This window comes from Pinus tabuliformis, chromosome 8, assembly GCF_031772625.1.
Source record: "Pinus tabuliformis cultivar Carrire ecotype Pingquan chromosome 8, CPIR1, whole genome shotgun sequence".
NCBI classification, from domain to species: Eukaryota; Viridiplantae; Streptophyta; class Pinopsida; order Pinales; family Pinaceae; genus Pinus; species Pinus tabuliformis.
In genome coordinates, this window is record NC_142294.1 from 113,137,788 (window position 1) to 113,164,721 (window position 26,934).

The 26,934-nt window shown below is 39.9% G+C and overlaps 1 protein-coding gene across 1 annotated transcript; it reads right to left on the reverse strand.

Annotated features, from left to right (window-relative positions):
* Positions 1-1,173: 1,173 nt before the first annotated feature.
* LOC149234382 (small ribosomal subunit protein mS33-like) lies at positions 1,174-26,765 on the reverse strand. Its single transcript, XM_089461157.1, has 2 exons — positions 26,423-26,765; positions 1,174-1,593 (listed from the first exon to the last, which is right to left on the reverse strand). The coding sequence occupies exons 1-2, from the start codon at positions 26,629-26,631 to the stop codon at positions 1,503-1,505; spliced, it is 300 nt and encodes a 99-aa protein (XP_089317283.1). The 5' UTR covers positions 26,632-26,765; the 3' UTR covers positions 1,174-1,502.
* Between the last annotated feature and the right edge of the window lie 169 nt (positions 26,766-26,934).

A 26,934-nucleotide genomic window follows, 5' to 3' on the forward strand; every position in this document is an offset into this window, starting at 1 on the left:
CAGCTATGGAAAACGAATATCATAACGTAGTTTTAAATCTAATCTATCACCTTACCAGAGGTTGTTCAAGTATTTTAAATGGAGAAATAAACTTCAAATTTATGCCTATAGGGCATTCATGTTATGACTTACAGGGAATATTCTGATGCTAATACCCAATGGCAGAATGCTCCTACCTGCTGCTTCAATCACCATCACACCCAAAGTTTTCCGTGTATTTGCTACAGTCTACATGGAATATTCCACCAGCCACTCAGGATTCCTATAGGTCTTTTCTGTAGTTTTTCTACATGAAAGCGTATGAAAACTCGTTTTTTTAGGGCCCTGTACATACAAATGTTTCATCCTCAATCTAGGCTTGAAGATGACAGTATAAAAGAAAAATAACCTCTATGTAGATGTGGGCTCTTAATATTGTGGAGTACTCTTGACAGACATAAATATTTTCAAGTATCTCCAAACTACATACATCCATATCTGGATGTTATATTTGTAACTATGATCTGCAAAGAAGACCATATGGCAGCAACATAATTTAGAGCAAAGGTTAAACAAAAATATTTACTTCAAAACTCTGGCATCATTTCCAAGCCACCAAAGACTTCCAAGTTCCTACCATACATGCTCTCTAATGTTGGTTAAGTCCAATTAAATATCCATAAACTCTTACAAGAAAGGAAAACCAGTTCCTACAAGTAGGTACAATCTTTAGAAAAGGTTGACAAAGGTTGAAATCTAAAGTATGACATCAGTAGAATTAGAATCCCAAAGGAAGAGAGAAAAACAACAGAAGTAATGGCATTTTATTCATACTATAGAAAAATAACCCTCTGGGAAGTCAAACACCTTCCCTCATACATACACACAAGGGCTCCAACAGGGTTTGAACCTGGGCCATTTGCATGGTGGCGCCCCATCCCAGCTGCTAAGCCACAACTCAACATGTTTAACAATATAATCTAGAGATGCCAACAAACTATACAAGTATGCAAAAACTATAAAGTTCTCTGAATGCACTGTTCTTTGAGGCATCTTAACTCTATTGATAATGCATATAACTTCAACCAAATCAATTGCATCTCTTCTCTCAGTGCAAACCTTGAATTAACAAAGCCCGGTTGTTTAAAGAACAATCAGTGTTCTAGCAATGTGCATCATGTATCACAAGAAAGCTATGCAAATTCCACTTTAACTTGTTAGAAAGTATAACAACCTTGCCTTTAGATTGTTTTACCAAGGAAAACTAGTTTCGAAACTTCCAGGCCCCAAATCCATTTCTGGTAGATTGCTTAGCCTTTAGTTAAAACAAACAATAATTCCTCCATGGTAAAACTAGTAACAATTCCATTGAATGCCAGACTCGGTATTTTATTTGACCATTCAAATTACTCATACAGATTAAAAGTTACATGGATACCCTGCAAATAATTGAGACACTATTACACAATAGATTTTGCACTGAGGATCTAAAGTTCAGTAGTAAGGAAACTTCGCAACCTGATCTACTTTGAACGTTTTATAGCTCGTTTTCCCTGGCCCTTCTTTGGAGGCCCTTTTCCTCGTCGTTTCAACATTTGAAGCTTTTCCAGACGCCTGAAAAGTATAAAATATTAGAAATGACAGGCCATAGAAGCTATTACCATTTTTTAGTACACCTATTACAGTTTTTGTGGTAGAACTTAGGAGATACCTCCTATTAACCAAATTCATTATAACGGCTTCCAAACAAAATGGAAAAAAAAAAGTTCCCATGCCTAGAGGCTAGATCTAGCAATACATTTGTTTTAGTGTCAGTCGGTTAAGTGAAAAACAATATGTAATAAAACTGAAGTAAAGATATTTAATGCTATAAAGATGGGTACTTGTAATAAAACATCACTGTCATAAGGCTCTGTCACAAATTTACTTGCACAACTATCAAAGGGTACTGTCATCTCTAACATCAAAGTCATTTTTAACAAGGTCACTGATATGTAACAAGATCTCTGTATAAATCACTGTTATGCAACAAGGTCACAGTCATATCAAGAGCACTGTCATATACATAGGGTCACTGCCATACTAATTTATTGTCACTGCTAAGGGTCACTGCCACTGTTATATATTACCATCAAGGATCACGTCAAAATCACTATCATATAGCCATACATTTCTGCCATATGAAATTGTCATCCAAATTAACAGTCAATGTGTTATGTCAAGGTTACTGCGATACTAGGTTACTGTCACTCATCATTGTCATATGTTCAGAACATTATGGCTATACTATCCAGACATCAATTGCCATACTTCTCTGACATATGCATACAGGATCCGTCAGAGAATTCAATTCATAGAGAATAATACGAGCCTCGGAAATTACCAAACAATCCACAGACAGAATGAGAGTCATAGATATATTGAAGCAAGCCTCAAAGCATTAATGCAAGCCATAGAAGAATATGCGAACAACTATTGAGATATGCAAGCCAGAGAAGAATGTACGAACTACTGTTGAGATATGCGAGTAAAAGCCACAAAGAACAATGTTGGCCACAATCAAGGCGAACCACGGGATATAGCAAGCTATAGAGATCGAGTTACGAACCACAGAACATGAGTGTGAACCAATGTTGAAAAATAATGTGAGCCATAAGCATGCCACAGGGAAAGCAACGTGTACCACAGATAGGAAAGCGAACCACAGGAATAAATATCTCGTGCCACATAAATGTGAGCATTAGAGCGAGGCACAGGGAATGTAATGTGTGCTACACAAAATCAGTGAAACGTGAATCTCCAGTCACTCGCGATTAATCACAAGTCAAACTCTGCTCTTCCCTCAAATGATCCGATTCAACTCTGGGTGAGTCAAACTCGCTTTGACCAAGTTTGACTCTTGGTCAACACGAGTTTGACTTGCGACTCACTGATTAATTGCGATTTAGGCGACTGAGGTGATTTTCAGCCCTCAACTCGGCGAGCACAGGTTTTAAATTTTAGGGTTCCCACATTTTTCGCTGCGTGGTTTAGTTAGGTTACGTTGGTTTGTAATTGACTTCTTACTGCTCAGGGCCGCAACTCATACGCTGACAGGTAATAGAGGCATGGTTTCAGTTTCAGTTTACTCCGCGTAATAGAGTCATAGTGTAATAGAGGTGTAGTGTGCAGTGTGCTCTAGTGTAGCTTCAGCGTGTGCTCTGTCAGAGATTTCAGTAGCAAACCATTATCGTATCATTTCAGCAGCAATCAAGAGATTTCAGTCACTGTTTTTTCACTAAGTAGTATGCAGTATTTTATAAACTTTTAGAAGCAGATGCTTATGGTTCTATGTAGTCACTGGTTAGGAGTTAGGACTTAGTACTTTGGATCATGTTTGGACTCATAACATATATGAGATACTTATTCATTCATGATATTTTGGACATCTATTGATATTATGCATTGTTTGGACATGGCTTTATTGAATATCAATGACATGTTTTTTTTCATTCAATATATGTGTATATTTTTATTTATTGAATTCACCGATTTTTTCCCGATTTTTACCTGATCCGATTAACTCTTCGTTTTTTTGCCTCGCCGATTTATTGCCAATTCCGAGTCTAGTAACATTGCACAAAATACAGCCACAGAGAATAGAAACACGTGAGATGTGTGAGCCATTGTATGTGAGCTACATAGTCACTGCAATATCAAACCATATTAATGTGAACCACAGATATATTCATGCAAGCCACCAAGGATTGAGCCACTGTAATTATATGCGAGCCTCAGAGGATATAGTGTGAGCTGACCTGCCTCAGAACACCGAACTCTCATCCAAATGGAGAGGATCATTAACAATATATAGTTGTTTCTATGTATGAAGGGTCACAACTTATGGTTAGGCCGACGTGATGAAATGAAGCCGACTTTAGAGACTTGGGGGGAAAATACTTCAATTCAAATTTTGCTTATAACAATATTTAATATACTTAACAAATAATTACTTGCCCACATTTGTGCCACATTAATAATAATAACTTCTTTATCAATTTGGATTCACCTTTAAGGCATGGTGGGCTTCTTTTAGGGCTATGGGTAAATTTGTCCTATAGCTACCCCAATTTTCAACACTCCCTCTCAACTAGGGAGGAATTTCCATCTGCTACATAAGTCTCATCTCAAATGTCCATGTCTGCTACATCATGTCTCATCTCATCTCATCTTATATCATCTCCTTGTTGAAGAATCTAGGGCAGAGTAGTATAGTGTGATTCCTCGTTACTTGATACCAATTTGTGGAGTCTTTTTACTTTTCTTGTTAGCTTATTCTTCTTCTTCTTCTTATTAGTGCATATGTGTGTACTTCGTCAAACTGTTACCAAACATAAAAACAAGAACACAAGATGTTGGCTGTCTGCCAGGGCCAAAACCTCTCTTCTCTTGAGAGGAAAACCCTTTAGTGAATTTCTCTTATTGAAGCTTCTGTTGATCAATGCCAAACCCTAGACCTCTGACTAAGAGATACTCCAAGCACAAGTCAAGTCTTTACTCCTTTCTATACGATGTACCTCGGCACTTCTTCCGGCGCTTCTTCCACTTCGTCTTTCAATTAGAGTCCTTTTACCTTAGAGAGATAGGCGCCTTTGCTAGGCTTGGGAGTCCTTGTAGGCTTGATCTCTCATCCAAACAATGACCTGTTCACTAGCTGCTATTATCGTTCAGAGTCTCAAACATACCTTTATTGCACCTCGCATGTGTGACTGTTTCTAGCACTAGAAATAGTCCTTTATACTTGGATCTCCTTCTTTCTTACTTTGCTTCATGTCCTTCTTCCACAATGGAGTAGGACGCCTTTATGGGCCTAGTTTTAGCCCCAAACAAACAGAAATATCCAATTGTGATCTTACTGTTGTTGTAGTTGTAGACTGCCCTTCATTCCCTCGCATGTGTGACTGTGTATACCCTAAAAACAGTCCCTTACTCTTCGTTGTTCCTCCTCTCCTCTTTGCTGCCCTAGTAGCCCCTTTACCTTGACTTCCTTCGACCTTCTTGTTCTCTTTCTCTTGTGGATTTCAGAGCACAATTGATGTGTTGTCTTTGGAGTGGACAGCCTCTATAAATAGAGGACTGTCCCTCCATTTAAGCCGACTTGACTGACTGTATTTAGGCCACTTGTCCTCTTACTTGTAAGTTGACTTTGAGGGCAATTTGGTGGCTGACTTGTTGAGCAGTCTTCGGATAGTTTCCATGGTGTTATAGCATGCTTGAAGGAGCTTGTTGAAGGTGCCATTGCCTAGGAGTAGACTTGACTTTGCTTGGAGGTTTCCCTTTGACTTTAATATATATTTATACATAGTGTAACATGCCCTTAAGGCCTTCAATATTATCTCTTGATTATTTGACTCACCTATAGCACTTTGACATGTGCTAGACCTACTACAATGAGCAAGAAACTCATTGTCATGTAATATAGAAATAATATTTCTTTTCTTGAATAAGTACAAATATCAAAAGTACATTTATGAAGATCGAACCTAGTTCCACTTCCTTCAACACTCCTCTCATAAGAGAAGAATAATTCACAACCGACGGTAGGGGAGATCGATTAGATCCTCCAAACCCTACCAGTTTTCAGGTCAAAATGCATGACCTTCAGCTGCATCAACAAGACATCCATCTCATCACATCACGTCTCCACTTGTCCCTCCTTTGATCACCAATTGAAAAATGTCTCTATCTAAAAAAGAAGAATCATCATAGGGGAGCTCCTATTGATTTTTGAGTAGCTTGGGAGGTACTTCGAGCCCTAGGGTTTGGAGATTGGAAGACAAAGCGCCACAAGAGTCACTTGTGCGCTTGTAACCCAAGGTAGGCATTTTGCACCCATCAGGATTTGGGCCAAAACCATGAAGAATTTGACCTTGAGGAAATTTGAGGTGATATAGCTTGGCGTGCCGATTCCAATGCCCCAGAGATCACTCAAATCAGAGCTCTAGAAATGAAGTTACGAATTTTTGAAGTTGACAATTAATGTTTGGAGAGTCAAAGTCATGTAGGCTTGAGGAATTCATCCAATAGACATGTCTCTTCATCAATTTGTGGAGCCCTTCTATTGGTGTATAAATAGAAGGTGATGGAGGACTTATTTAATCATCCATTTGTGCAACACAACACAAGACAAGAGCTCGTTGAGGAGAAGAAGATCTTTGTTTTGGACGAAGCAAGGAGGGACAGACCAGCGTGGGAGTTCAGGGACTGTTTGAAGGGTTTTTCAGGGATCCGAGTTACTAGTAGAGGTCAGTTTCAGGCTGTTTGAGGGCTCGTTGGAGGTGGGACAGTCCCCAAGAGGGTTGTCGCAGGCCTGTTCTAAGGTCCTGTAGGATGTTGCAGTAATAAAAGGAGGGCAAAGTCTGTGTTAAGGGCTTGGAGTTGTCCAGTATTACAGCGAATAGGGACGGTGTTAAAATTAGCAACTAGGGCCAAACTCCATGTGGGTCTTCTTATTCATGGCAGCTGATATTTTCCTTGGATTCCTCTCGTCGAGAGGTGTAAGATTGATCTAAAGATCATCCAATTCCGACATGTATTCATGGAGATATGAATGTATTTGTGTTATGTGACAATTCGTCAAGGTTGGCCAGCAACCAAATTGACCCCACTTGTCCTCAACGTTTTACTATAAATAGAGGTGGCTTTCAAGTCATTTAGACACATACACTCTTGTGATCTCTCTTCATTCTGTTTTGGGTTTTGATGAAGGAGAGATCTAGAGGGAGTGCCCTAGGATATACGCTGGCCTAATGATGCCCTAATCCACAGTAAAGGGAAGAAGTCTAGACCCTAACACTACCATGGAGAGCCCTAATTACAGTCAGGGAGAAGCCCTAGACGAGGAGGAGAAAAGGTCTTCTAGGAGTGCCTACGCTGCCCTATATTACAGTCAATGAAGCCAGCCCTATGGACGTTGTCTTGGAGGAGGATTATCTCACTGAAGAGAAGCACCTACGCTGCCCTAAAGGAGGCTCTCCTACGCAGTCCTAGGAGAGGGTTTAACGCAGGCAAGGAAGAAGATATAACTACAGCAAGCTTTAGCCCTAATACGTTGTCCTAGGCTGCAGTCAATAAGGGTGTTATCTACAGTAAAAGGAGGCACCTATACACAGTTCTAAAGGAGAGAACTATACGTTGTTCAAAAGACACCTAGCCGCAATCCTCAAAGGTGTTCTAATCCACTGTTAAGGATGCCCCTCTCACGTTGTCTAAAGGATCTACGCAGCACCTTATGCTGTCCCAATTAGCTGACAGGTGTAGCCTTTATCCGCTACTAATGAAGGTCTCCTATAACTGAGATTGTACGTTGTCCAAAGGAGGCCTTCAGAGAGAACTCTAATCACAGTTAAAGGAAACTCTAAGCATACCAACAGAGCCCTAAATGCAGCTTGAATTAGTGAAGGAGACAACGTTGTATCAGGATTATGTCTGGGCATGAATTAAGGGTTCATGAGACCTGTTGGAAGAATCTATTGCTACAACCAGCTGCTTTGCTAGGCTGCAAGCCATAGCAAGCAGCTAAGGTTGTTCCATGGCAGTATTGCAGTATGCATTGAGTGTAGGTGACAATATGATGGGTGCAGCATAGTGTAATGAAGTGCAGCACAGTGATGATGGGTGCAACATAGTGATGAAGTGCAGCATAGTGTAATGAAGTGCAACACAGTGATGATGGGTGCAACATAATGATGAAGTGCAGCACAGTGATGGAGTGTAGCACAGTGATGATGAGTGCAACATAGTGATGAAGTGCAGCACAGTGATGAAGTGCAGCACAGTGATGATGAGTGCAGCATAGTGATGATGAGTGTAGCATAGTGATGAAGTGCAACATAGTGATGATGGGTGCAACATAGTGATGATGGATGCAGCATGGTGATGGAATCACCTTGGAGAATTTGTTGAAGAATGAGATCTAATAAGTGTGCCTTCACCTGAGTTCAGATCTGCAATCCTTGTCATCAAAACTATTGTGTCATCTTCATGGTGAAGATCTCAGATGTCTGATCTTCTATCTTGTCAAGTCAAAGTGTTGACTTTTGATATATATGTACTATCTCTCTCTCTCTCTCTCTCTCTCTCTCTCTCTCTCTCTCTGCTGAACTATTGACAATATAAGAAGATTTGATGAAGGGCTTCCCCACATTGGGATTTGTCCCTGGTTGGCGCCACATCATGTGTCCTCTTGTCTTGGCTTGTTTTCTGCGATTTATGTTTATTTTCTATCTGCACTTTACTATCATACTGATGTGATTGCTAATCTAGAATTGATATTTAGTAACTAGTTAAATGAAAAATTGAAGTAAATTGCTCTAAGCATAGAACATACCTAAAATTTAACATGGTATCGACGCTGAGGCGAAGACAAAGCCCAGGCAAGAGTGAAAGAGCAATCACCAAAGACAGTTGGACAAGGTCAAAAGGATCAATGGGTTCCTCATCCCACTTCAAATTCACCAAGGGTGAAGTCGAAGCAAAGAAGATTATCAGAGTGGCGCAACAGAAGCATCTGGTGGCCTACCTAAAGGTCACTTCAATGGGAAGTCCGGATCTAAGGGTGGAAGGAAAGGAAGATGCCTTGCTTACAATAAGTTTGGCCATTATGCGAGGGAGTGTCCAAAATAGAAGGGACACATCACTTGATGATGATAACAATCATTCCAGGGGCATCTTCAATGATCGAAGGAATGACAGGTACAATGGCAAAGGAAAAATGAATACAGGTCATCAAGGAAATGGCCGACTCTTCAAAGAAAGCAAGGAACTCCAGGTATGATTATATTGGCCCTCTCCACTGCTTCTCCTTCGGACTCTTTGGGAATTTGGCTTATTGATAATAGTGCTTCAAGGCACTTCATCGAATAGAAGGAAGCTCTGTCTAATTTGATAGAGAAGGAAACAATCGCAGAGATTATACTTGGAGTCAATGCCACCTATCCCGGAAAGGGTGTAGGGAATGTTACCCCTCAATTGAATGAGGGTAACACGATTCATTTAAAAGAAGTTCTTTATGTACCTGATCTCAAGAAGAACCTGGTGTCCATTTCAGCAATGGAAGATTTCAGGGTGGCATTCATCGATGGAAAGGTACGTGTTTGAAAAAGGAATTTTCAAAATGCTTTTTCTCTTGGGTTCAGGGTTGGCAATTTGTATCAAGTTGTAGGAAGTCCAATGGGGACCATGGCATATCTCTTCTATGGCATCGAAGGTGCCCTACCTGATGTGAGATAGATGGTAACAGGTATGCCTAGATTCAAAGAAGAGCATGGAGGTACATGCCCGAGATGTACCGAAGGAGAACTTCAAGGGGACCATTCCCCCTCATGTAATAGCAAGACCACAGATATGGATCAACCTGAGGGGTTTGAGATTCATGATCGGGAACCTCATATATGCAGGTTGAAGGAATCTCTCTCTATGATTTAAATCAAGCACCCCGAGCTTGGTGTGAGAGGATTGATGCTATCTAATGAAGCTAAGATTCACTAGGAGTGAAGCTGATCCAAACCATTGCTTTAAGGTTGTGGATGATAGACCTCTCATATCTTATGAGGATGACCTCTTTCTGACAGGTGCAAACCCTCTCATTTGCAAAAGTAAGAGGGAGCTGGATTCCGGATTTGGAATTGTGAACTGCAAGCCCGTGACTACCTCGATGAAGCCTAACTTTAAGAAGTTATGCGGTAGTGATGTCGAACGTGATTTCGGAAATGCCTCTGAGTTTCATAAACTCATACTAACATTGATGTTCTTGGTGAACTCTCGTCCAAATATATGTTTTGCAGTTAGCATGTTGAGCTCATATATGGTTGAGCCTCACTAGATTGGTGCCAAGAATCATTTGAGATATCTTCGGGGCACAATCTCTCATGGATTGAGATACACTGCCAGAAATGTGAAGTTGCATGATTATTCTGATGCTGACTGGGCAAGCAGTGTGGAGGATCACAAGAGCACTTATGGGTGTTGGTTCTCTTTGGGTTCTGCTTCGATATCCTGGATGAGCAGGAAGCAGAAGTCGGTTGCTTTGAGCACCAATGAGGCCGGATACATAGCTGTGAGTATGTCCTCCTATGAAGCTGTCTGGTTGTGGAAGCTCTTCTGTGAGCTATTTGGACATGTGTTGGATACCATCGTGATCTTTTGTGACAACCAAAGGGGGATTCGATTATTGAGGAATCTCGTGTTCTATGATCGCTCCAACCATATAGACATCAAGTACCACTTTATCTAGGATATGGTACAACAGGGAGCAAGAAGGCTCCATCACTCTAGGACTGATGTGCAGGTCGCCGACATTTAGATGAAGCCCCTGAGAAGGTCAAATTCTTGACTTTCCGAGAACGACTAGGAGTCGTGGAGAGACTCTCTCCTGAAGGTCCTGTATGATATGGACATTGAGCTTTGGGAGCTCTAAGGGGGCTTGGGGGTACTTCTTGGAGCAATGAGCAACCATAGGGTGAGTGGTTCAGCCTTCCCCTAGTGGTCTACTATGTAGGCAGGATGACGGTTCATCCTTCTCCTGCCGAGACTCAATCATAGGGTGAGTGGTTCAGCCTTCCCCTAGTGATTTGTTGTGTACAGGGTGAGTGGTTTAGCCTTCCCCTGGGATACCCCATGGCGACATGTAGGCAAGATGAGTGGTTCATCCTTCTCCTACTGAGACATCCTACCCATGCAGTCTGGGATTCATGGGAAGTACCTCTCATATGGCCAATGAGTAGGGAAATGAGGACAAGGACCATAGTAGTACCGATGGACGCATCGTGTAACTACCGTACTCCCTATGCTAGGATGATATTGGTCTGGGATCAATTGAAACTGACTTCAAGTCAGTAAGAGTGATATAACTCACTCTCTATTCGGAACTGATTTCGGATCAGTAAGAGTGGTATGATACACTCTCTCTATTTGGAACTGATTTCGGATCAGTAAGGGTGGTATGATACACTCTCTATTTGGAACTGATTTCAAATCAATAAGAGTGGTGTGAGACACTCTCTTTTATATGGGATTTACTTCGGGTCAATAGAGGATGGTATGATACATTATTACATTCTCAAACATTTCTTCTTCTTCATAGTTCAATAGAGCAGAGCAGAGCAATGCAGCGCACTGATGGCAGAGATAGTACAGACTAGTAGATGGATTAGCAGAAGGAGTTCTCCCTATTTGAGAGGGAGTGTTAAAATTGGCAACTAGGGCCAAACTCCATGTAGGTCTTCTTATTCATGGCAGCTGATATTTTTCTTGGATTCCTCTCGTCGAGAGGTGTAGGATTGATCTAAAGATCATCCGATTCCAACAAGTATTCATGGAGATATGAATTTATTTGTGTTATGTGACAATTCGTCAAGGTCGGCGAGCAGCCAAAGTGCCCCCACTTGTACTCAATGTTTTACTATAAATAGAGGTGGCTTTCAAGTATTTAGACACATAAACTCTTGTGATCTCTCTTCATTCTGTTTTGGGTTTTGATGAAGGAGAGATCTAGAGGGAGTGCCCTAGGATATACGCTGGCCTAATGATGCCCTAATCTGCAGTAAAGGGAAGAAGTCTAGACCCTAACGCTGCCATGGAGAGCCCTAATACGTTGTCCTAATACGTTGTCAGGGAGAAGCCCTAGACGAGGAGGAGAAAAGGTCTTCTAGGGGTGCCTACGCTGCCCTATATTACAGTCAATAAAGCCAGCCCTATGGACGCTGTCTTGGAGGAGGATTATCTCATTGAAGAGAAGCACCTACGCTACCCTAAAGGAGGCTCTCCTACGTAGTCCTAGGTGAGGGTTTAACGCAAGCAAGGAAGAAGATCTAACTACAGCAAGCTTTAGCCCTAATACATTGTCCTAGGCCGCAGTTAATAAGGGTGTTATCTACCGTAAAAGTAAGCACCTATATGCAGTTCTAAAGGAGAGAACTACTCGTTGTTCAAAAGACACCTAGCTGCAATCCTCAAAGGTGTTCTAATCCACTGTTAAGGATGCCCCTCTCACGTTGTCTAAAGGATCTACGCAGCACCTTATGTTGTCCTAATTAGCTAACAGGTGTAGCCTTTATCCATTGCCAATGAAGGTCTCCTATCACCGAGATTGTACGTTGTCCAGAGGAGGCCTTCAAAGAGGACTCTAATCATAGTTAAAGTAAACTCTAAGCATACCAACGGAGCCCTAAATGCAGCTTGAATTAGTGAAGGAGACAGTGTTGTGTTAGGATTATGTCTGGGCATGAATTAAGGGTTCATTATACCTGTTGGAAAAATCTATTGCTACAGCTAACTGCTTTGCTAGGTTGCAAGCCATAGCAAGCAGCTAAGGTTGTTCCATAGCAGTATTGCAGTATGCATTGAGTGTAGGTGACAATATGATGGGTGCAACATAGTGAAATGAAGTGCAGCACGGTGATGATGGGTGCAGCACGGTGATGATGGGTGCAGCATAGTGATGAAGTGCAGCATAGTGTAATGAAGTGCAGCACAGTGATGATGGGTGCAGCATAGTGATGAAGTGTAGCACAATGATGAAGTACAGCATAATGATGATGAAGTGCAGCACAGTGATGAAGTGCAGCATATTGATGATGAGTGCAGCACAGTGATGAAGTGAAGCATAGTGATGATGGGTGCAGCATAGTGATGATGGAAGCAGCATGGTGATAGAATCACCTTGGAGAATCTGTTGAAGAATGAGATCTGATAAGTGTGCCTTCACCTGAGTTCAGATCTGCAGTCCTTGTCATTAGAACTATTGTTTCATCTTCATGGTGAAGATCTCAGATGTCTGACCTTCTATCTTGTCAAGTCAAAGTGTTGACTTCTGATATACATGTACTATCTCTCTCTCTCTCTACCGAACTATTGACAATATAAGAAGATTTGATCAAGGGTTTCCCCACATTGGGGTTTGTCCCTGGCTGGCGCCACATCATGTGTCCTCTTGTCTTGGCTTGTTTTCTATGATTTATGTTTATGTTCTATCTGCACTTTACTATCATACTGATGTGATTGCTAGTCTGGAATTGATATTGAGCTAAATGAAAAATTGAAGTAAATTGCTCTAAGCATAGAACATACCTAAAATTTAACAGACAAACTTCTATTGGAGGATAGTCGCACTAACTAAGAGCAAATCTGGGCAGATTTTCGAGTTGTTAGGGGGCTGTGTTAGGGGAAAATAGGTGAGGTTAATCTACCACCCTATATCCAATCGACAATAGGTAGGATATAACTTACCCTGAAAGGATCACAGCTATCCTATTGTTTGTTGATTTCCCACCCAATTGGTAGAACACTTGCATCCTCTCACTTGGGGGCAGATACCACTTACCACGTCTGATGAGGATCAGTCCAACCCCAAGTCCTCCTCACCCATTCGCCAGATGGTTAGTAATCCCAACAAGCCCAACAGCCAGCTTGTGGGTTGGATGCATACTGGGGTATACTCTGTCAAGTCCCAAACTTGATGGTATGGGAGGATGGCCGGGGAAGGAGGTTCACACTATCTGCTGCTGGGCCATCGCCCTCCATTCAAAACCAAGTTTCTCTGAACACTGGTTTGAATCTGGGGGCTGCTCCATTTGTGCCACAACAGCAAAATTTGCTTCAGAACCATGCCCGGGTGAAAAACAAAGGCAAGGCTCCCTTAGAGTAAGCAAATCCCGAACCCTTTACTGGTTGCCCTCTATTAGCCCTTTCTCCTATCTTGCTTATCTGATTGGAAAAATGACTCCTTCTAGGTTAGATCGTCGGATTAGCAACTTAGCTATCCATAATCTTTCCTCTGTCCCTCTTTCTTTCAGCCAAGAAAAGCTACTGGGCTTAGGGCACAAGTTTATCCCCTAGCCTCCTCCCATGACTGTAGAAGATATTCTAAAAGAATATGCCTATTTTTCCAGACTTTGTCGTCTCAGGAGATTTTTTGGACCTTCTACAGATGATGTTTACAATCCTTTTAGATTGCCAAACTCCTCTTGGGAACCTCCTATTCGTGATCCTGACCTAAACCATGCCCTCCATATTGGTCTTACCCTTCTGCACAATAAGATTGCCTCTGTTGATTTTTCCCACAAACCCAGTTTCTCTAAATCCCAATTGCTTGCTCTAAGGAGCCTTCGCTGACTCCCTATTGTCATCAAGCCATATATGATCATGAAAGTGGTCTTAGTGTAAGGATATAATATAGTGGAATATGATAATAATAATGATAAATCCATATATGATCATGAAAGTGGTCTTAGTGTAAGGATATAATATAGTGGAATATGGTTAAAAGTGAACGAAAAGATGATGAAAAATATGACATTTTGGAGACCTAACAGAGAGCACACTTAGAGGTTGAGTTCATTGGTAGAGATAGAGTTTCCTAGCTACAGTGATTCAGCAGAGAGAAATTTGAGCCAGAGAGGGGGCATAGAGACAGTGAGGGGCAGAGATAGTGAATCTAGAGAAAGTTTTCCAGTTCCAAAGAGTCTGCTACAGGAGGGCCAAGTTTCCTTAGTGAGGTTGCACAAAAGCTTCAGAGGCGGAGTTTGATTTGGCTAAATTGAGGGTCAATTCAGTGGCTAGAGGCCGGGAGATTTTCCAGAGGGGCTAGCGAGTCATTCTTAGAGGCTGAGTTGGGCTAGACGACTTGATCAGAGCAGCTTCCAGGCAAAGCATGAGAGGGTATATGCAGCATTGGCATGGAGGTTGATGCATGGGTTTCAAGCAGCCCAGTTGGTGCCAGATTTGGAGTTGGATCAGTGTCAGCTGAGGCAAGATTTGTCTCACTAATTTTTGTGGCAAATTTCTCTTGTAGAGGATTGCCAGTTTTGGGCATCCAGTTGTATTCAGAATTTCACTGCTGCATAATAATAAAAACCCTTAGCTACTGCACTAGTTTTCCTACATGGGTTTTTTCGAGGACAATTGTCCAAAAATAATGGTGTCATATTTTTGTGTGTGCTCTATATTTCTCAGTTTCCAACATTTTATTTTCGCAATGTTTTTATGGTGAAAATTGCAGTTCTGATTTTATTCGTTGTTTGTCATAGCAAATAAATTGCTTAATAATTAAACAGTTAGAAGAATAATTTCCAGTTGTTGCAAAAGATTTGAATTTTTCACACTAGACTTAGGAAAAATGGGTTTTGAAGGGTTAGAAGTGACTTTTTGAACCCAAAGTGTGTTCCAGAAGAATGTTGAAATGAAGAGGATGAATTTTGAGTACTCATACACCTTCAACATCTTCTGGCATCACTTATTTACATTTTACATAAAAATTAATTAAAAAATCTCGTCCTACGGGAAATTTTTAATTATTAAAAAATCTTATCTAGACTTAGTCAAATTTCATGAAACTTTATAGATGACCTAGCATGGTAATATACATCGACCATAGACACTAAGATGGACCCAAGGCTCGATCTTCAAGTTGTCACCCCAGCTTTGGGGGTATATGTGAGTGAAAAAACTAGCTAGTTATTTGTCATTGAAAAGCAAGAATAATTAGCTAAGTGAAAAAAAAAACTCTAGGGTGTACTCACTTGTTGATCGAGTCCCAAGTCTCCTAGGCCTGTTACAAAGCTTTATTCATCATGCTAGTGACATTTTTACAATTCCCCGCAGGGTTGCGGAATTTGAGAACAGAATGTAGAGAGAGGAGAGAGAAAGGGGCTAGAATGCCTTGTTGACTTCAAGAATTCTGGAAAATTAAAAATTAAAAATAGAAATATGTATACCTTGTCTTGGGCTATGAAGTCTTCATAATATCTGCTAAGTGTAACACAGTAGTCAACAGTGTCCACTATGGATTAATTACCTAGGGAGGACGAAGTAGCCTATCCAACCCCATAGACTATAGTCTTGATAGAGGGGGGGAAACCCAATTATCCAATGTTTGGGGCAGCATTGGTTAAATTTTGGGTCGACTGGGGCAAAAAGCCCAAATTAGGGGTGGCACTTGCAACCCCACACATTGAGAAAACCCCATGAGGAAACCAATAAATAAAAGCAAGCTGGAATCACTTTTGATCATCGATTTGGATTGGATTATCTTTGTTTTATTTGAGCCAGAGGCTTTGAGGGTTTTAAGAGCCCTTCTTCTTTGATTAGTTTTGGTGGTGATGATCCCACCCTAGCTAATCCTCTCCCTTGATTAGTTTCAGTGGTGAGAGGTTCCACCCTAGCTAATGTCCTCTCTACTTTACTCTATTGTGGCATAATCTTTGGAGCATCATTGATCAAGTTTGGCAAGCAAGGAGTGATCTTTTTCGTGGTTTATTTGGACAACAAACTCTGTTCAAAGGGCAGCAGAAGTCACCTCTACAAACGGCAAAGGCCCTCTGCGTTTTTGTTGTATAACAGGGCCACCAAATCACTAGCTTAAGATGAACAAGGGAGCGGAAGGTCCTCTCTAAGGTACCCAGTTCCAAATTCTGTGGACACCACATTACCTTTGCTGTTTGACCGCAGTGCCACAAGGTTTAAAGGCAAACCGGTGACTTGTACAGGCTCAAATTTTGAGCGGCAAACATCCATACAACCTCCAAAACCAGCGAATTGTTACATAAGGAAGCAACAGGAATCAGCACAGTTAAGGGTAAGAGGGTTAGTCTAGCCGTAGGGGTAAACGTGGATAAGAGAAGAGTTGTCACAAGCCCTCTTCAACAGCAAAGCTAATCAGTGCAGACCAGGCAATAATTCGACAATGAGTTAATGAGTTAGAATATTAGCAGCATAATTAAATTAGCGAAATTTTGTCATGAATTATTAGGATTTTACAGGAGCTTTAATCGGTTACAATAACCCTAGAACGAACATTGGAATTGGTTGTGTACTGCTAGACATTGTTTATTTACTTTCTCCACTATACTTCCACTTGTATATTATTGAATTGAATGGTTGTTGGATTCTGGAGAAAAATTTTGTTATATGTTATCAACCCTCAGGGCAAAAATCCCCTTGGGACATTATAACAAGTGCAACCCCCAATTTGGGCTTTTTGCCCAGCTACCCCAAAATTTACCCAATGTTGCCCCAAAACATTAGATAACAAATTCCCACTTTATCAATGACTATAGACTACAAGGTTGGATAGGCTACTCCATCCTCCCTCGGGCAATTAACCCATAGGGGACATTACACACCTTCAACCTATATTGGAAGCTATGTGTCATAATGTGGAGGTACACTTCATCCTTATCTTTTCTTATTGGAGTGGAGTACCCTTCTTCATGTTGGAAAATGTAACTAGGTTTGGTCTTCATTATTGTACTTGAAGTCAAAATGTAATACATTTGTCAAAAGAAAGTGAAAATAATTTTATTATTATTTTATTTGACTTATTAAAGCATGGGTTTCGTGCATGGTTCAAATGTATAGGTCAAGCCTCCATTGTAGGCTTTAGGTTATTTGTCAAAGTCAAATTTGTGAAGACTCCTCCATCCATCAATGTCTCCTTGTTGATTGACAAAACTCCTTCAAGTCAACCTCAAAGGAACAGTCATAAAATAAACTCATGTCGGCTTACAACAAAGACGCACCTCTTCATGGTCATGTCAACTCATTGATGATAGGAAAACTACTATATATACCAAGCTGAGGTTTTCGCATTACCCATAACAGAAGCTCACATAAATCACAGAACTACAAGTTCGGTTATCTCAGAAGTTCACATTTTTCAGAGGAGAAGTTTCGGTAAGATAACACAGATCACCAGCTTGTATCTCAGAAGAAGATTGCAGTGAAGTTTGGGTGATATTAGTGAATCACTCTCAGTGATCTCAGAGATAATTTCGTGACAGTCTTGGCATATAGAATTCGGATTGTAGAGGAGACAGTTCAGTTATATTACAATGACTCAATGTTATGTCTATCACAGTTTCAATGCTAGCTTGGTGCTACTACAGTGATCACACTTCAGTGCTACCACATTGAATATCTCGATGATGGAAACTCAGTGCTATCTTGTTGATTCAGTGTCATTGCAAGGATCAAAGTATGAATAAGAATGACAAGGTTGATTTGATGGATGGAGGATGTCTTGGGTCTAGATTGTAAGGGTCATGGTCGTCTCATCGTTTGAATCTACTGAAGGAAGAATTTGTGACCGGGTTTTCCCCTCGAGGGGGGTTTTGCCTTGGCAACGTGCCTATATCTTGTGTTCTCTTCTATTTGTTGCTTAGCATTAATCTTGATGATAAGAAAAATAATTAAGAAATCTTATACTAATAATGAAAACATCACAAGTTAATGTCATTAATAAGGGAAATCGCTTAACTGCCAACTCCTTGGATTTTCCAACATGGTATCAGAGCTATGGTCATGGTCAAATGTAGCCTGAAGAAGGACACTTCTAGGGCTAATGGAACTAAAATTACAGTGAGCTAATTCAGTCTTTATCTAACATATTAAAGACACCTTGAAAAAGGAAGGAAGAAGATCAAATGTCTCAATAATGGGTTCTGATTCTCCACAATAAAAGAAGTCGGGATCATCTTCAGAATGAGGATTGAATAAGTTGGATTTCAGAAAGAAACTTTAGGCACTATCACAATAAGACAGATTGGAGAATGGGTTCCAAGCATTTTGGTGAAAGCACAGGACAAGCATTTTGGTGATGAGATGATCTAGATGCTACCACAGTGACAGGGTTTCAACGACAAGATCTTGGTCTCATCTCAGTGAAACAGTTTCAGTGTTACCTCAGAAAGAAGATCTCAGTGATACACCTCAGTAAGAAAGTTTGGTGCTTATACAAAGTGCTCAATATCAAAACATCTTCAGAGATAGGTGAAGTAGTACATTTGGTCTTCAACCTCAAAAAGAAAGGGTCCCTCCAGAGTGACAAAGATCTCAAACTTGGTGCCATTGAAGTAATATGATCTCGTAAAGAAGAATAACAGAGATAACTAGTTTGAATAAATCAAGTGTTTTGTCATTACAAGGAGCTCAGATAGGGTGGAAAGATGATCTCTGTGCTTCCACAGTTCGGTGTCATGCTCCCATCCTCTCACAGTTTGCTATTATGCTTCCACATTCGATATTATTCTCCCTTAGTTCGGTGTTACTTCAATTCGGTATTATCACAGTGAAGAAAACTCAGTTATCACATAAAGAATCTGAAGACTATGTAAACGAAATTGATATTCCAAGGAACCAACTTGAAGAGGATCTGAGTAAAAGGAACCAAGTAAGTATTGTTACTACAAGTTACCAAATCACAAGGTATGTATGTTCTTCTAATATTAAATAATTCTTAATTATAGTTAGACTAGGATAAAGATTGTAATCCCTAGATAACTTACATCCTTATCTTCTTAGGCTTACATATCTAGGATGTCAAATAAATGGTCCCACTGATGTTTGAAAGATTCCCTCCTCCATGATTATCTAACTTAAGAAATTAAATTATGTCCTTGGTATCACATATTGTGCTTGTACGTATGTACTACATGTATAAAAGATGATGGCTCAACACTTCAAGGAATCCTTATCAGGTTTGCCAAAGAAATATCTCTAGGTATGTCTCAAACTGTACTCCTTACAAGATTCTCTTAAAGGTATAATCATCTTATTTTTTAAATTTGCATTACATTACTAACATCGTTATGTCTAGCTATCTTGAATCATAAAGATTCTTGTTTAGGGTGATTCATCTTTTGATAAATTTGCCCTCCACATATTCATAATTGATTTTATAGAACCCTAGACAGGTTCTCGAAAAACCCTAACCTAAGGGTATGCTAATGATAATCTTTGAAACCCTAAAACTGCTTAGGGTTATTGAAAGATGCTATTTGAAGTTTTTATTGATGATGTCATGTTTGGGATTTCGGTATGTTCATGAAAACCTAACCTGCTAGGGTTGAATGATGTTTGTCTAAGATCCCAAACCTTTGAAATTTTAGGTATTGTAGGGTTTGCTTTGCTATGTTATGAAACCCTAGATCTTTAGGGTTTGGTTGGGTCTATAAGCAAAACCCTTGTTATATATTTAGAGTCCTAGGAATGAACCCTAGGTATGTGTTCACTCAGTTGAAACCCTAGCCTGTTCTAGGTTGGTATATGTCTAACATATTAATATTGCATGACATATGATGTGCTTATGATATGATGATATATGTGTTGACCTAAGTATTAATGGTCATGAGTCCTAGGGTTTTGAAACAAGCCCTAGTCAAAGTTTGATGGTCTTGGATGATGTTTGGAAAATCTAGGGTTTACATCAAACCTTAGTAGACACTAGTCATGATGTTGATTAAGTTGTGATTGGTTTTGATTGTTGAAACTCATATATGAAATCTAGGATATGTATTAATGATTTGGGGTAGCATCGGATGTGCTCTAACCACGAAATTTGGTGGAGAGGTTGGGGCACATGAGATCTCCAATACCCAGAAAGGGTTTGGGTAGATTCTAAACAGTTCAGGAGATATTAAAATAATTAATATTTTTAATGGAGTCCCTAAGTCTAAACTTATGGAAAATAAAATATTAATGCGTATTAATATGAAACTGTGTTAAAATGGTCCAAAAGACATGGATCAAGCCAGATCTAATCGTAGCAGTTGATTAGGGACTTAATCTCGACCGTTGATATGTCAACGAGAAAAGTATAAGAGGAGGCTTGAGGGTCACTTGGAGAACACACCAGAGTGATCAGTCATTCTATTCTCTAGAGCAGGGTTTGCTAAGAGAGATAGAATCAGTGATCGGAGTTGTAGTTGAGGGGCATTGAGTACAGAGAGACAGAGAGGCAGAGATAGTGTCGGGAGAGCAGCGCAGTAGCCGGGGAGAGTGACGCAGTAGCAGCCAGAGCTCACGCAGGGCCACGCAGAGGCAGCCGGGAGCTGCGCAGAGCCTCAGAGAGGCTAGTGTTGCTGACGCAGAGGGCTAGAAGGTTGACACAAGGCCTCCTAAGGCTGACGCAGACCCATTCAGGGTGACGCAGGGCCAACGCTGGGCAGAGAGGGGTTGACGCAGTCCAGAAAGGCAGACGCTGGGGTTTCTGGGGCAAATTGGAGCTGAGGAGCTGCTGGAAGGATTATCCGGGGTTTCAGCCGGGAAATTTGTCTCAAACTAAGAGGTATTACTGCGAAGGAAATTCTCTATTGGGTAGGCCGGTTTTGGCACCCAAATTGTACTCTGATATTACTTAATAAGAAAACCCTCAGATAGTTGCACTGGTTTTCCCACATTGGGTTTTTCTAGGGACATTAGTCCAACAACAATGGTGTCATATGGTGTGTTTGTTTTTGTTTCTTTTAGTTGTTGATCTATAATATGTTGAACATGCACTAGTGTTTATTTTCAGTATTTACATTGTAAATAACTTGTTAAGGAAAATAACAAGTAGGTAGGAATAAATCAGATAAAGTGCATGGAGGGTTTCTAACTAAGTAAACTTAGAAACTTCAACATGTATGAAAATCTTAGTGAGGAGTTTAACATATGAATTCTAAAAGTTGTTATATTCATTGATTTGATTTGTTTTAAGGGTTTGCTATATGAAGGAATTTGTCGTTAAAAGAATATTGAAACCCTAGATATAATGAGTTTGATTGATGAGTTATGAATGTGAGTTAAGGTTTGTAACTAAACCTAAGCAAGAAGTTGAAATATAGTCTCTTACTGATTATGTTTGTAAAGGCTAATGCTTCCACTATTATAAGTTTTTGATATTGCTAACTTCATGCTTCTATAATTTTGGTTGCACTTGCTGTCTAAGTTGTGCATGTACATCATCTTCAAGATGGTGAAGATGATTGTAAGTAAAGTTGATGTGATAAGCATGATATATGAATGATTTTAATAAGAAGGATGGAAGCCATGAAAGATTCTTCGATGTCGTAAAGAAGAAGTAGAACTCCCTAAGTTAAGAGGGTGCCTGGATGAAATCTCCCTAGGATTCATCCTCCCTAGGATAAGAGGATGCTTGAGAATATTCTTTGTACAGGAATGAGTAGATCCTCTCTGATTAAAAGGGAGTGACAAATATGCTTCTCTAATTCATGTGTCATGCACTAGACCAGGACTAACAGCGAGAAGTTTTAGTGAAGGCCATGAGTGAGAGAAGGAAATTGGAGAATGCATTTTGGGGTGTTGCTGAAAGAAGGAAAGCTAGATCCGGTTGAAGAATATGTTGCTACATGAGAAGTAGGAAAGGAAAGTGTATGATTGAGGAATCTTCTGTCAAAGATTCAGTTGATAGTCCTACTGAGTTGAGAAGCAACATCAAGTTGTCTGGAAGACCCCGGAGGTTTGTATTTGATTATGTACATGTGAAATTATATTATTGATTGGGGTTGTGTTTGAAGTTTGAACAATTAAATCTCTCGAAGACTTTGATAGCATGCTGGTCACCGACCAGTTTGATCGGAGAGAGATTTGTTGTCCTTGATCTGCTGAATCAAGGAGTATTGAGGCTTTGTGTGTGAAGCATTTCCTAGGAGGACATTTGGCCGACACTTTATGTTGATGTCTAGGTCCCGAAGTTGGAAAGGTGGCATTGGTCGTGGAGCTCTGACATGCACCTAGATCTTGAGTTGATGGTTAGCAAGTAACCTTGATGGTACCTAAAGAGGTTGAAAGCTTGAATCCATCTTATTCCCACCCGGATAGATTGCCCTGGTCAGGAATCTAGTCTGTGGCATTGTAGTGCCTAAATTGTTAAGAGACCAATGGATAGATTGCCCTGGTCAGGAATCTAGTCCATGGCATTGCGGTGCCTAAACTTCTTCATAGATGATGTGTTGAGATCTTCCATTATATGTAAATATGAATACCTCCCTAGTTAAGAGGGAGTGTTGGAAAATGTAACTAGGTTTGGTCTTCATTGTTGTACTTGAAGTCAAAATGTAATACATTTGTCAAAAGAAAGTTAAAAGAATTTTATTATTATTTTATTTGACTTATTAAAGCATGGATTTCATGCTTGGGTCAAATGTATATGTCAAGCCTCCATTGTAGGCTTTAGGTTATTTGTCAAAGTCAAATTTGTGAAGACTCCTCCATCCATCAATGTCTCCTTGTTGATTGACAAAACTCCTTCAAGTCGACCTCAAAGGAACATTGATAAAATAAACTCATGTCGGCTTACAACAAAGACGCATCTCTTCATGGTCATGTCAGCTCATTTATGATAGGAAAACTACTATATATATCAGGCTGAGGTTTTCGAATTACCCATAACAGAAGCTCGCATAAATCATAGAAGTACAAGTTCAGTTATCTCAGAAGTTCGCATTTTTCAGAGGAGAAGTTTGGGTAAGATAACACAAATCACTAGCTCGTATCTCAGAAGAAGATTGCAGTGAAGTTTGGGTGATATCAGTGAATCACTCTCGGTGATCTCAGAGATAATTTCGTGACAGCCTTGGCATATAGAATTCAGATTGTAGAGGAGACAGTTCAGTTATATTACAATGACTCAATGTTATGTCTATCATAGTTTCGGTGCTACCTTGGTGCTACTACAGTGATCACACTTCGGTGATATTACAGTGATGTACTTCATTGCTACCACATTGAATATCTCGGTGATGGAAACTCGGTGCTATCTTGTTGATTTAGTGTCATTGCAAGGATCAAAGTATGACGAAGAATGACAAAGTTGATTCGATGGATTGGGTCTAGATCGTAAGGGTCTTGGTCGTCTCATCGTTTGAATCTACTGAAGGAAGAATTTGTAATTGGGTTTTCCCCTCAAGGGAGGATTTGCCCTGGCAGCGTGCTTATATCTTGTGTTCTCTTCTATTTGTTGCTTGCCATTAATCTTGATGATAAGAAAAATAATTAAGAAATCTTATACTAATAATGAAAACATCACAAGTTAATGTCATTAATAAGGGAAATCGTTTAAATGCTAACTCCTTGGATTTTCCAACAAAAGATTATTACATCAGTTTTGCAAGAGTAGCTTCAACCATCAAATTCACCCATGAAAATACAAAGAAGAGATGACAAAGCTCAACTTCAAATGCCCTTGACTTCTTTGCTCCAACTAGATATTCAACTAGGCCCTTTATCTCTTCTTCGCACTTCTTTAAAACTTTTTTGGCAAATAAAACTCTCATTATTTATAACCTCCTACCCTAGAAAAACCCCAATTTAAGTACTCCTCCATATGGGCACTTGCGGTTTGAAAAGTCCAACATAATTATATCCCACTGCTAGGTGGAGGCTATCCTAGTGAGAGTGCACCTCCCAAGGAGCCTTCTAAACCCTGGCACACATCTTTTCTCCTCAACACCTCAACAAAAGTGCTCCACTACATAATGATCATTTCTCCTTTGAAATGAGCCTTAAATGTCTATTTTTTTAATTGGGTTGAGGCCAACCTCTCCAAAAATAAATGTTAATTTTAAGAAGGTCTCTCCTTTAAGTTGGGACTCCTCACATTAGGGTCAAGTTTTCCAATAATAAATGCAACACCTCAATTCACAATTTCAAGTGTACATGGCCTCCTTATGCTTGGATATTCCACCATGAGGGTCATTTATTACCCTCTCTTGTTTCAAATATGCCCCAATCACCTCCTCACAACTAGAAAATTCAACCTGAACTAGAAGCTATATGTCTATAGGAACTATGAACTAAACTAAATTTTGTGTGTTTTTTTCTTCCGGAGTTTTCACATCCATGATTTATTTGTATCAACGTTTCGAGTCCTCCACCGTGGCTCATCATCACAATCACTGATCTATCCTGATGATGAGCCATGGTGGAGGGCTCGAAACGTCGATACAAATAAATCATGGATGCGAAAACTCCAGAAGCAAACAACACACAAAGCACTGATCGCAGAAGCCTCAAAACAATAAACTAAATTTATTGAAGAAGTCAAAAAACAAGATCTCAAATAAGGAAAACATAAAACCACACAAAAATGAGAAAACTAGTGCCAAGCTCCAAAAGGTGTAGAAAATGTCAGCATAGTTCCACCTCAACAAAAGCCTTAGATTAGCAAGATACATGGTGTAAAATGGATGTTTGACACCAAAGGGAGAGAAATGTTTGGTTATTACAAGTCTGCCATTTCCAACATCACAAAGCTTAATCAGTCCAGAAGAGTCAAGAACACATAGAACTAAAGGCAATGGAAAGCCATGCTCAAGTAGATGGTGAGCCAAGTCCAACAGATCTTTAAACAAAAAGGGAGAGAAAAAAATGCCCACCACAGTCTCAATAGAGATGATAAATTTTTTAATTTTATTTCGTTAACTTGTGGGGACTATTTTGAAACAAAAGCAAGATCCCAAAGGACCCAAACAGTGAAAAAATAGTGAAAATGGTGAGGAGAGATACTTTTGGGCAAAACGATGATGGGTACAGGTTTACCCTTTACCCAAAACAAATTGGAACTCCAAAAAGATTACCAAAGCTTAAATTCAAAAAAGAAATACGCCTATTCTTCTGAGCTGTGAAAACCTCAATAGTTCAAGCTGAAAAGTGAACAGGTGATTACTAGTTGATCGAGCACATTTGAAGACGTGTCTGAGAAAAACATGACACTGTGTTTGATCCTACAATGAATTATGTGAGATATGTAAGCTAAAGGAAAAGTGAAACAATGAAATGGCTAGTAATTGATTACCAATTGCCTGAGGTCAGTCATTAACTATATTGAATTAGTAACCATCTGTCTGGTTTGGTCTCCAATCAACTTGTTTGCAATCTCAATCCATAATAGAGGCACAGAACCCATTCATTGTCAATAGGGTCGCAAGTGGTTCCTGATGAAAGATGCATTGGTTGTTGCATAAGAATCGTTTCAGACAATTTTTTCATAAAACACTGAATGAAGATTAACTTAGAACAATTACACAGGCAAAGTGGACCAATTGGCATTGACAACCAATACGAGCTAACAATGTAGATTTCAAGACATCTTTACCTCATTCTATGTCAGTAATAATTGAGTTATATTTTTATGTCATTGAGCATGGAAGTCTTATTATGAGTGGTGCACTACAGGGACTAGGATGAGTCTCCTGTGTCTCGCCTGCATTGGAAATGAGGATACAGGGTGGAGGGCCGGATGACGTCCCACGAGACGATCACTCTGGAATGGAGTCATCTCAGGAACATTCCAAGTATATTCACTGCAAAAAAGGATACTAAGACATCCCTCACCCCCCATAGGGGATGCCTAGTTGTCCCTTGCATCTCCCCTGTTAAGATCCTTATAGGAGCTGTATTGGATATGTCCAATGTGGAATCCTAGTTCAATCCAAATTATATTTATTAAATAAAAGTCATAAGGTAGCTCATGCAACAGCCATAGCAGCCAAGGGTTTTTTTTGGAAATTTATAAATCTCTAGGGTATAGGGTTTTGGGCAAAAGCCAATAACAATCACAGTTCCATATGATTGAATTCAGCCCTGTTATAACAAGCTGTACTTTAACCCAAAAAAGGTGAAAACTTACTCCTTTTCTGATCTGGCAATAAGCATAGGGTCATCCTTGCAGATATCGTCTGGGTACCATTGAGCGACCTGTTCACCAATAAGCTTTTTCCTCAGGATTTTGTGGGGTGATCTCTGACCAGTGGGATTGAGAACATGTCCAAAAATCCTTGCCCTTGCTTCTGTCACTCCCTTCAGTGCAGCCTCCTTTAAAAGCAGCTTCAAACTCATTTTTCTACCTGATGTTTCAGTCCCGACCAGCGTTTCGATTTTACATTATTTAAGTAGTTAAAAAGATGGGTGCCGTCAAGCCAATTTTAAAGCTCGAACTTACTGTCAAAATATAGAGATATGCCGTAAGAAAGACGCGCAAGGGTGCCCTAAGAATCCTGTTTGATGGTAAAATTCTAATAATTAGATTAACCAACTTTCAAATATAATTTCCAATTTGCTAAGTGGTATAATATCTCAGATATTTAAATATTGAGGAGGATAATTTTTAAGAGTTTATTGTCAAACGGTAACTTAATGAGC